The sequence below is a fragment of the Chrysochloris asiatica genome, unplaced genomic scaffold (genome assembly GCF_000296735.1).
Source record: "Chrysochloris asiatica unplaced genomic scaffold, ChrAsi1.0 scaffold00416, whole genome shotgun sequence".
Taxonomy (NCBI): Eukaryota; Metazoa; Chordata; class Mammalia; order Afrosoricida; family Chrysochloridae; genus Chrysochloris; species Chrysochloris asiatica.
In genome coordinates, this window is record NW_006408934.1 from 150,992 (window position 1) to 163,469 (window position 12,478).

Sequence of the window (12,478 nt, forward strand, 5' to 3'; positions counted from 1 at the left end):
GCAGCCCAATCCAAAACCACTACGCTACCAGAGTTCCTTCAGATAGATATAGATATATAGATATAGATAGCTATAGATATATGGTGGTGGTATGTGCCGTGGAGTTGGTTCTGACTCATAGTGACTCTGTACAGGGTTTCTGAGGCTGTAAATCTTTACCAGAGCAGAAAGCCTCATCTTTCTCAAGGGGAGCAAATGGTTGTTGCGAACTGCTGACCTTAAGGTTTGCAGCCCAATTGGTAACTGCTATACTACCAGAGCTCCTTATATAGCTATTGATACATAACTTTTTTCTTCTTTTTAAAAATGTATATTATAATCATTTTTCATTGCTACGAATATTATCAACCACATTTTAATGGGATTAAGATAAATTATTTCACTAATTCTCTGTTGTGGAACATTGAATTTTGTTCCTAATCTTCATAGTTAATTACAAATAACATTAAATTGGTACCTTCATACGTAATTTTTTATCTGCAGTTCCTATTATCTCTTTAGAACAGATCCATAAAATCAAATTACTAAGTAGAGGACTATGAACAGTCTCTTAAAATTCTTACGATAGATGTCCAAATTACCTTTAGGCAGATACTTTTTCAGTTTAATATGCAAAATAGTATCTCATTGGATTAATTTATATTCCATTGATAACAAATGAATAAGAAAAGTAGCTATATACCAGGTATCTATTTATATTCTTTATTCTTTGATCTGATTTTATTGCAAAATACTCATGAATGAATGCATTTTTTGTGTATGTGCCCATTTCTGTTTTATTTATTTATTTACTTTGTGACACTTTTAATTATGAATTAAGTGAAGGTTTACAGAGCAGAGTGTCAGTTTTACATGAAACAAACCACACACTTTGTTTCATCTCAATGATTGCAATCCTCTCCATGTAATATACTTACCTTACTTTCTCCTTGTGGTTCCTATTTCCATTCCACCCTCCTTCCTAAAACCTCTGAACGTTGTCCTCAGGTAAATGTTGCCCATTGAATAGCTGATCATTCCATGGTGAGTATACCTCAATAGTGTTGTTGTCCACCTATATCCCTAATCACCTTTTGGTTGAAAATTGTGCCATGAGGATGAGTTCCATTCCAGACCTGAAGGGTGGTCAAGGGCCATAGTCATGGGTTCTTCCCATCTCTTTCTGACAAGTAAGACCAGTCTTTTTAATAATTTTGAGTTTAGTTCCACATTTTCTTTCACTCTATCTGGGGCTTTCTAATGTGATCCTTTTCAGCCTCTGCCTTGATTTTCCTATGATTTTGTTAAGTATATTAATTAGTGTCCTCTTTACACATTGGAACAATCACTTACCTTTAATTGGTGTCATGAATGTCTTTGTAAAATATTACTTTATTATAGTCTTTAACAATTCCATAACATTTGAATGTATTACTTATTATAAATACACACTTTATTCTTAATTATGACAGAGTATACTTTGATCATCTAAAAGCGATTTTCTCATTTCAGGAAGAAAGCTACAAGGACAATGATTTTTCCTGGGCCTGGATTATAGTCTACATATACATAACAATTCTTACAGAAATCTGCTTATATGCAGCCACTTCTGATTTGCGAAAAACTGCTTTCATTGGTTTCTGTAATTGTAAAAGTTCAGAAAAAAACATTTACACCAAATCAGAAGAAAAACCCATATTAAGGGAAGCGAGTTTTTTAGGTCTTCTGAAATATTTCTCTTCAGAAATATCAGAAAATTGTAAGTAAGGTTTTAAAAATCAATTTGATACATAGTTTAAAATAAATCTCTATTTGCATATATAAATAAGATTTTTATTTTAAAAGTTAAATTTTCAGAGTGGGAAATAGAACTTTATAAATTTTCAGAGTAAGAAATAGAACTTCCTAAAAATTAAAGGAATAACATTGCATCCATTATCAAAAAGAAAATTTTAAGATCTGTCTTGAAGTACAATGCTGTCTTGATAACAGGATAATATCCATACACCTATGAGGAAGACCAGTCTTTACTCAAATTTATAAACATATTACTAAAGCCAGTGATGAGCATATTGATGAATTCTATACACTTCTTCAGTCTGAAATTAATTAAACATGCAATCACTGTAAATTGGAATGAAAAGGGTGGGAACAAAGAGGAAGGAGCAATCATTAGAAAATATTGCCTTTGTCATAGAAATGATATTGGATATAGCATGATAGAACTTTGCAAAACTAATTACTTCTTCAATGTACATACCTTTTAAACCACAAAAAAGAAAACTATAGGTATTGACTCACCTGATAGAATACAAAACCTCCATATCATTAGCAAAAACAAGGCCAGGGACAGACTGTGGAACAGACTATCAATTGTTCATATATGCAAATTAGGCTGAAGCTGGATAAAATTAAAATATGTCCACCAGAGCCAAAATATGACCTTAAACATATTCCACCTGAATTTGAAGATCGTCGGAAGAAGAAATTTGATGCATTAGACACTAATGACTGAAGACCAGACAATTGTGGAACGACATCAAGAACATCATACATGAAGAAAGCAAAAGGTTATTAAGAAGACAAGAAAGAAGGAAAAGACCAAAATGGATGTCAGAAGAGATTCTCAAATTTGCTCTCCAGTGCAGAGATGCTAAAGCAGAGGGAATAAATGATGAGGTTAAAGAGCTAAATAGAATTTTTCAAAGGGACACTCTAGAAGGCAAAGGCAAATATTATAATGAAATGTGAAAACACCTGGAGTTAGAAAACCAAAGAGGAAGAACACGCTCAGTATTTCTGAAGCTGAGAGAACTGAGGAAAACGTTGAAGCCTCAACTTGAAATATTGTAGGATTTCTATGGGCAGAGTATTGAATGACACATAAAGCATCAAAAGGTGAAAAGAATACAAAATCACTGTAACAAAAAAGAAATGGTCTATGATCAACCATTTCAAGAATTAGATATGATCAACAGTCAATGATCCTGAAAGAAGAAGTCCAAGTGCATTGAAGGAATTGGCAAAGAACAAGATTCCAGGAATTGATCGAATACAAATTTATGTAAGACTGGATGCACTCATTTATGCCAAGAAATTTGGAAGATAGCTACCTGGCCAATTGATTGGAAGAGATCCATATCTGTGCCCATTCCAACGAGAGGTGACCTACTGGAATGCAGAAATCATTGGACAGTATCATTAATACCACATGCAAGTTAACTTTTGATAAAAATAATTTTAAAACATCTGCAATAATAGGTTGACAGAGAACTGTCAGAAGTTCAAGCCAGATTCAGATGAAGACGCAGAACAAGGGATACCATTGCTGATGTCAGATGGCTATAGACTGAAAGCAGAGAATACAAGAATTATGTTTACATGTGCTTTATTGACTACACAAAGGGTTTTGATTGTGTTGATCATGCCAAGCTATAGACAACATTGCTGAGAATGAGTATTCTGGAACAATTAATTGTGCTCATGAGGAACTTGTACATAGACCAAGGGGCAGTCATTAAAACAGAACAAAGGGACACGGAATGGTTTAAAATTAGGAAAGGTGTGTGCTGGGGTTGTATTCTTTCACCATACTTATTCAGTCTGTATGCTGAGCAAATAATTCAAGAATATGGATTTTATGAAGAATAACATGGCATCAGGATTGGAGGAAGACTCAGTAACAACTTGCGATATGCAGATGATACAACTTTGCTTGCTGAAAGTGAAGAGGACTTAAAATACCTACTGATGAAGATCAAAGGCTACAACCTTCGATATGGGTTACACCTCAATGTAAGAAAATAAAAATCCTCAGCACTGGAACAATAAATAGCATCAATATAAATGGAGAAGAAGATTGAATAGTCAAAGACTTCATTTTTCTCAGGTCAGCCATCAACAATCCTGTAAGTAGTTGTCAAGAAATCAAACGACATATTGCATTAGGCAAATCTGCTGCACAAGGTGTCTTTAAAGTTTTCAAGAGCAAAGATAACAGTTTAAGGGCTAAGGTGTACTTTACTCAAGCCATGGTATTTTCAACAACCTCATATGCATGTGAAAGTTGAACAATGAATAAAGAATACTATAGAAGAATTGATACATTTGAGTCATCTTGTTGGAGGAGAATATTAAAAGTACCATGGACTGTCAAAGAACAAATGAATCTATGTTGGAAAAAGCACATCCTGAATGCTCATTAGAAGCCAGAATGGCCAGACTTCATGCCTCATACTTCAGATATACTAATCAGATGGGACTAGTCTCTGGAGAAAGACATCTTTCTTGTTAAAGTGGATAATCAGTGAAAATGAGGAAGACCCCAACTAGATTGATTAGCACAGTAACAGCAGCAGTGGGCTCATACATAACAATGATTGTGAGGTTGACACAGGACTGGGCAGTGTTTTGTTCTGTTGTGCATAGTGTCACTATGAGTCAGTACCAACTCGATGGTACTTAACAACAACAATGATGACAACAAAAAATTTAAAAAATGAATATATTATAACATGATTTTTCTCTTCATAATTTTAAAATCACTGAAATATAAACTAGATTTAGTTGATTTATGTTTCAAATTATATTTCTTGAAAAGGAAATATGACTATATAAAACATGTGAGAATAAAATTTGATTTTGCTTAATTAATAATCATTTCCCTAAAAGGGCTTCTCTCTTCTGTCCTCCTTTTACTCAAGTCATCTACTGTTTCTTTCTTATTTAGAAGATTTCTCTAAAATCCCTTACTCATATACTGTTTTGCAGTCTTTAGGTTTGTCATCTCAGAGAACATATAGTTTCAAGATTAGTATTACCTGAAGACTTTGTCAATATTAATTACCAGTACAGATGGGTTTATATTATTGGGAAGTGATGTAAAGAAACTGGAGTGACTGCTTTGCATAATTGAATTTTTTTCTCTTAATGTTACTCTGGAGTTACATAGATCAGTATTTCCATCCTATCACTAGTAACTTGGAATCTCAGCTCAGTTTTTAATCTTCAAAGACTTACTTTCTTTACCTAATAATTATGATAAAAATATTATTCATATTATAGAGATTGTTGTTGCTGTTGTTAAGTGCCATCAAATTGATTCTGACTCATAGCGACCTTGTATAGGGTTTCCAAGGAGCAACTGGTGAGTTTGAACCATCAATCTTGTGGTTCAAACTGACCTTGAAGTCAAGTGCTTATCCTAAGGACTCCATTACAGAGCTATATTTATGGAAATATGTATACACTTATCATAGTACCTGGTGCTTACTATATAGTTCCAATAAATGTTAATAGATGTTATGATTGTTAATGTAGTTTTAAATGACATTATTAGAATAAGAAATATCAGTTAGTTAGGAAGATCTTACTTTTATAATAATTATTCCCATGTACAGCATATATCTAGGAAACCCTAGTTTATTTATACATAAAAATATAAATAGTACCAAAAGACATTTTAAAAAATGGTATCATTGAAAGAGTCAAAAAGTGTCCTTATTGAACCATTTTATATAATCTTTTAATATGAAGAAATAATTTGAGTCATAATTTATAAATGATTGTTATGTTAAATTAAGGATTTCTATGAAGATAATTTCTTGGTGATCTTATAGGAGCAGAATTTGAAGAATCTAGAATGACTGGCTACTTGTTTCTTTTTTTACCCTGACATTTTGTGATAGCGTAGTGGTTACGAATCGGGCTGCGAACCTTAAGGTCAGCGGTTCGAAACTACCAGCTGCTCCGCGGGAGAAAGATGAGGCTTTCTACTCCCGTAAAGATTTACACCCTCGGAAACCCTGTACAGGGTCGCTATGGGTCGGAACCGACTCGACGGCACTTAACAACAACAACAAACTTTTCTTAGAGTCAAAAGTCTATTAATTCAAGAGTTATGTCACTGACCAGTTAGTTTTTTGAAATGTTTGTTTTTGGTAGGTATGATTTAATATCAAGTTCTATGTATGCTTGTTGTTATTAAGTGCCATCAAGTTGGTTCTGACTCATACTGACCCTGTATGGGGTTTCCAAGAAGTGGGTATTGAGTTTGAACTGCCGACCTTGTGGTTCAAACAGAGCTTGTGGCCCAGTGCTTTATCCCACAGCACTTATAAATACAAAATATACATTTAGCATGTGGTTCCAATTTAAAGAGTCTGACTTGCAACATTCTTTTTACAAATGACCATCCTGCACACTTTCCAGTGGAGTTGAGCTGTAAATATTTTAATATTTATGTGTCTGAAACAAACATTTGTACATAGAAGAGATTATGTATTTTTTTCCTTAAACACAGAAATTTTGCCCTGTTGTTGTTTGCTGTCAAGTCAGTTACAACTCATAGTGATCTTGAATAGGGTTTCCAAGGGTAGCTGGTAGACTTCAGTTGCTGACCTTGCAGTTAGCTGTCTTGTGATTATCCTATAGTGTCAGTGGATTTTGATTCACGGAGACCCGGTGTATTGTGGATTAGAAATCCATTTCTAGGCTGTAATCTCATAGAAACAGATAGCCAGGCCATTTCTTTGATGGTATGCTGAGTGAGTTCAAACTGCTAACCTTCAGGTTAGCAGTCCACTGCAAACCAATTTCTGTTGAAATTCTGGTTTTTAGAAAAACTTTGCTTTGTTGGCTTATAAAACCCAAACAGACCAAACCACAGCCTTCAAGTGTTTCAACTCATAGCAAACTTACAGGAAAGAGTAGAACTGCTTCATAGGGTTTCCAAGGCTATAAATCTTTATGGAAGCAAACTGACCTGAAGCAATTGGTAGGTTCAAACAACTGACCTTTCAGTTGGCAGCTGAGTGTTTTAACCACTGTACCATCAGAGCTCCTCTATGATGTATCCTTGCTATAATGCTTAATGAGTCAGTTAATATTAAGAGGAACATGGCATCAGGATTGAAGGAAGACCTGTGATATGCACATGTCAAAACCTTGTTTCTTCTAGCAGTCCATGTTACTTTAAATATTCTTTGTTAACACCATAATTCAAATAATTGATTAGTCTAGGTCTTCCTTCTTCATGGTACAGCTTTTACATGCATATGAGGCCATTGAAAATATCACGATTCAAATCAATCTTAAAAGTGATATCTTTGTTCTTTAATACTTTCAAGAGGTCTTTTGCAGCAAATTTGCTCAATGCAGTATGTTGCTTGGTTTCTTGACTCCTACTTCCATGAGCATTGATTGTGGATCTAAATAATATGAAATCCTTGGCAACTTCAGTCTGTTTTCCACTTATCATGATGCTGTTTATTGGTCCTGTTGTGAGAACTTTTGCTTTTTTTTTTTTTTTTTAAATTACATTGAGCTCCAATCCAGACTGAAGGCTATAATTTTTTTATCTTCTTCAAGAAACACTTAAAGTCTTCTTCACTTTCAGCAAGCAAAGTTCTGTCATCTGTATATCATAGCTTGCTAATAAGATTTCCTTTTATCCTGATGCCATGAGCTTCTTCATATAATGCAGCTTCTCAAATTATCTATTTGCTCAGCATACAGATTGAATAAATATTATGAAAGGACACAATCTTTACACACTCCTCTCCTGACTTTAAACTACACAGCATTTCCTTATTTTTGTCTGGATGATTAACTTTGCTTTATGTACATGTTCCTCATTAGCACAATTAAGTGCTCTGGAATTCCCATTCTTCATAATGTCATCCATAGTTTGTTATGATCCATGCAGTTTAATGCTTTTGTTCAGTCATGAAAACACAAGTAAACATCTTTCTGGTGTTCTCTGCTTTCAGCCAAGATCCATATATCTTGTTCCACATCCTTTTCTGAATCCAACTTGAATTTCTAATATCTCCCTGTCAATTTATTGCTGTAACTATTTGTGAATTCTTTTTAGCAAACTTTCACTAGTGATGTTAATGATGTTGTTAGGTAATTTCCACATTTCTTTGGCATGAACACAAATATACATTTCTTCCAGTTGGCTGACCAAGTAGTTGTCCAAATTTATTGCTGTGAACTAGTGAGTGCCTTCACTGTATCATTTTCTTGAAACATTTAAATTGGCGTTCCATCAATTCCTGGACTCTTATTTTCTGCCAATGCTTTCAGCTCCTTGGACTTATTCAGTAATTGTCTTATACACATACCCACACACACAAACCCAGTGCCATTGAGTCAGCTTGATCAGTGACACTGTATGGGGTTTTGGAGGCTGTAAATCTTTTCAGGAGTAGAAAGCCTCATCTTTCTCCCTCAGAGTGGCCTGGTGGGTTTGAACTACCAGCCCTGTGGTTAGCAGTCTTGTACTTATTCTCCAGCATCACAAAGGCTTATGAAGGATCTTAATAGTTAGTATTTTTTAAGAATTTATTGTGCACTAACATAGATTAACTAGCTCATTACTCATTAAGTATTATAACAAGTATGCTGTTGTTGTTGTTAAATACCGTGGAGTCAGTTCCGACTCATAGTGACCCTGCACAGGGTTTCTGAGGCTGCAAATCTTTACAGGAGCAGAAAGCCTTCTCTTTCTCCAGCGGAACAGCTGGTAATTTCAAACTGCCGACCTTGAGGTTAGTAGCCTGATTCATAACCACTACACTACCAGAGCTCCTTATAACAAGTATAGATGTTAATATTATCTTCAATTTATATATGAGAGAACTGAGACAAGAAGAGTTTATTTGCCCATGGAAATATAGTCAAATAATGGTAAATTAGAGACAACAACAACAAGAAGATATAATTAACCCAGAAAGTCTATCTTAAGAGTCCAAAGCGGTAACCACCTTGCTATACTGAATTTATTAAATTAGTTGAAATGTTGAATAGATTTGTTTTTAGAATTATGCATCTATAAGCCTTTGGAGTCCTGGTGTGGCATTGTGGGTTAATTTACTAGACTGCAAAATCAGTTTGAATCAGAAGGTTGGTGGTTCAAGCTCAGCAGCTCCTCCTTGAAAACCCTATACAGGGTTGCTATGGGTCAGAACCAACTGGACAGCACTTAACAACAACAACATGTTTAAGAATGTGAATGAGAGGTGCATTGAGACTTTCTCTGACAGTCATTTACCAATAGTTGTATTTGTTAAATCGTGGTCACTGGCCAGATCATCTGTGGTCCTTATCTATAGGACCTTATTTGCCAGGAGTCCTGTGGACACCAGTGTGGAGCAATAGGATCAGCAATGGACTGTGAACCACAAAGTCAGTAGTTCAAACCCATCAGCTACTCCTCAGAAACCCTATACTGGATCGCTATGAGTTGGAACTGACACAAGGGCACTTAACAGCAACAACATTTTAGAACTACTGAGCAGACATTCTGAAAGTGGAATCTAGAACTGCTCCCCACATTATAGTTTGAGAAAGCCTAGCCTGTAGTTCTGCTGCTAAACAAGTTAGTAGTAAAAAAAAAAAAAAAAAAATGTCATGGAAACCTAGAATTAAAACATAGAGGATTTTTTCCACAAGCATTTAAGTCCCCCTGTATTGTCCTTATAATAGAAGAAAATACTTCTCGAAATTGTTGTTGCAGATCTATATGAATCTAGCCAGTTTGCTTTGTCTTAGATGATTTACATATAACTTTCAAAGAGGGAGACATAGCTTTGTATTGTAACCTTAAATTTGAAATGCAATCTGCTGTTCTTTGGCTAAATCAAATTTGTTGGTTTTCATGGTGGAAAATGATATACTTTGAAGAAGCCTTAATTATCTAGAGTCTGTGCAGTATAATAAAATCCACACAGAGTTGACATGAGTCAGAGTAGATTGATGCAACTTGTTTGGCATTCTGTATACAGACAACAGACACTGATCTAGCTGTGCCTTGGAAGTATATAGGGTCAATATGAGTCTGAACCTATTTGACGGCATTTAACAGCAGCAACAACAATGAATCATAAAACCAAGACTATCTTAGAGCAGTATACAGTCTTGTAGAGCATGTAGCTCTCATCTAATGCACAAATATCTGCTAGACCATTTTCAAATAGTGACTAGTCAGATTCTCTTGAAATGCAACACAACTCTGGAACACTCATAAGCAGTCATGCCATTCCATTTTTGGACACTATGAAAAATATATTAAACTGACATATTTCCTTTTCCCAGTGCAGACTCTTCAAATATTTAAGATGCCTAGATTGATTGACTCACCTTCTTCCATCACTCCACTTACTGCCAAATATCTATGATGATGTTTGGTATACATGAAAAGGGAAGACCTCCCCAATGATATGGAGTGACACAGTGGCAGCAATAATGGGCTCAAACAGAACAGTAATTGTGAGGATGATACAGGGCCGGGCAATGTTTCATTCTGTTGTTCATAGGGCCACTACGAGTTTGAATCAACTTCTCAGAACCTAACAGAAACAACACATGTTAAAACACATTTTAAATATGGCTTAGAATTAAATTCTGAGGTTTTCTGGAAGTTTATTGCTTTGGTTACTTTGTCTGGATTTATAATAATGTATTATAACATTATTGTACATTATTGTCTAGGAATGGAAAAAGTAAGTATGACACTTCTTTTCATTCTTTTGTTGGAAATGATTTTCCTAAAATGGTTAAGTAATGATAGTAGTGAATGAAATCTGTCATAGTTATAAAACAACTATATGCTTCATTTTGATTCATTTTAACATAGGGAAAAAACATTAGCACAGAACAATAATTTCTCATTAGGAAGTAAATGAGAGTTAATTGGAATCTTATAACCAACTGAAACTTTTAATGATACGCTATAAAATCTTCAATATACCTCTTACTTTGGTGAAGGTTATTCAGAAAAGTATTCAGTAATATGCTTGTATAATTTTTAAAATGTGGAAGCTATTTAATACCTTTAAAATCCACATACATGGTAACAGCTGAACTAAGCTAATCCTCAAAATTCACAAAGTTGTATACTGAAAATCTAAAAATACAATGCTAATGATCATATATATAAAGAAATTATAAAAATTCATCTTTTTATGTATTTTACATTTTCAATAGCTTCATTGAAGTATAGCTGATATGCACATTTAAAGTGCATAATTAGATACATCTTTACATATGTATTTTCCATTTTGAATTGAATAATCATATGGTTTACTATGCTTGGAACAACAAATTGAAGAGAAATGACATTCTATTCATTATTGAAGAAAGCAATAAGATTTATCTTGAAGTACAATGCTGTCTGTGATAAGATAATATCTATATGCCTACAAAGAAGATCAGTTAATACCAATATTATTTCAAATTTATGCATCAACCACTAAAGCCAGGGCTAATGAAACTGAAGAATTCTACCAACTTATCTAGTCTGCAATTATTCAAATATGCAATCAAGATGTACTGATAATTATTAGTGATTGGAATGCAAAATTTGGAAACAAAGAAGAAGGATTAGTAGTTGGCAAATCATGGCGTTGGTGATAGAAAGGAAGGTTGAGATCACATGATAGAATTTCACAAGATCAGTGACTTGTTCATTGCAAATACCTTTTTTAAAAAACATTAAAGGCACCTCACAGATGGAATACAGAGGGATCATCTGTCAGAAGAGATGGTGAAGAATCTCAATAACATTCAAAATAACCCAGGGGCAGACTGTGGAATAGATCAATTGCTCATATGAAAGTTCAGGTTGAAAATTAAAATAAGTCCATGAAAGCCAAAATATGACTTTGAGTATATCTCACCTGAATTTAGAGGCCTTCTCAAGAACAGATGTGATATATTAGACACTAATGACTGAAGGCCAGTATAATTGTGGGATGACATCAATAGAGAAAAAGGTCATGAAAAAGAAAGAAAAGACCATAGTGGATGTCAGAAAAGACTCTGAAACTTGATCTTGAATATAGAGAAACTAAAGCAATAGGAAGTAATAAGGAAGTAAAAGAGCTAAAAAAAAAAATGTCCAAGGACAGCTCGAGAAAACAAAACCAAGCATTATAATGAAATGTGCAAAGATCTGAAGATAGAAAACCAAAAGGGAAGACTATGCTAAGCATTTATCATGCTGAGAGAACTGAAGAAATTCAAGCCTTGGATTGCAATACTGAATATTTTTTTTTGTCAAAATATTAAATGAAGCAGGAAAACATCGAAACAAGGTAAAAGGAATACTCGGAGTCACTGTACCAAAATGATTGCTTCAATCATTTCAAGAGGTTTCATGGGATCAAGAACTCATGGCATTAAAGGAACAAGTTCAAACTTTACTGAAGGCATTGGTTTAAAAAACAGGCTATAGGAATTGACAGAATAAAAATTGAAATGTTTCAACAATTGATATAGATTTAAAGGCCCTCACTCATCTATGCCAAAAAGTCTAGAAAAGAATTACTTGGCTAACCAATTGGAAGAGATCCATATTTGTGACCATTTCAAAGGAAGGTGATTCAGCAGATTTTTTTTTTTTTTTTTTAAAACAGTTTTATTGTGAATTGAGTGACAGTTTACATGGAGAACATCAGTTTTACATTCATTGTTTAATTACAATGATTACAATCTC

At 34.2% G+C, this 12,478-nt stretch overlaps 1 protein-coding gene across 1 annotated transcript in view; it reads left to right on the forward strand.

The window, feature by feature from the left end:
- Positions 1–12,478, forward strand: part of TMEM232 (transmembrane protein 232) — a gene marked incomplete at its 5' end in the record, with an annotated part of 464,990 nt that overhangs the window by 141,663 nt on the left and 310,849 nt on the right. The window contains one exon of the mRNA XM_006876811.1: positions 1,492–1,738. Coding sequence (XP_006876873.1) covers positions 1,492–1,738 — 247 coding nt within the window. The remainder of the gene's footprint in view (positions 1–1,491; positions 1,739–12,478) is intronic.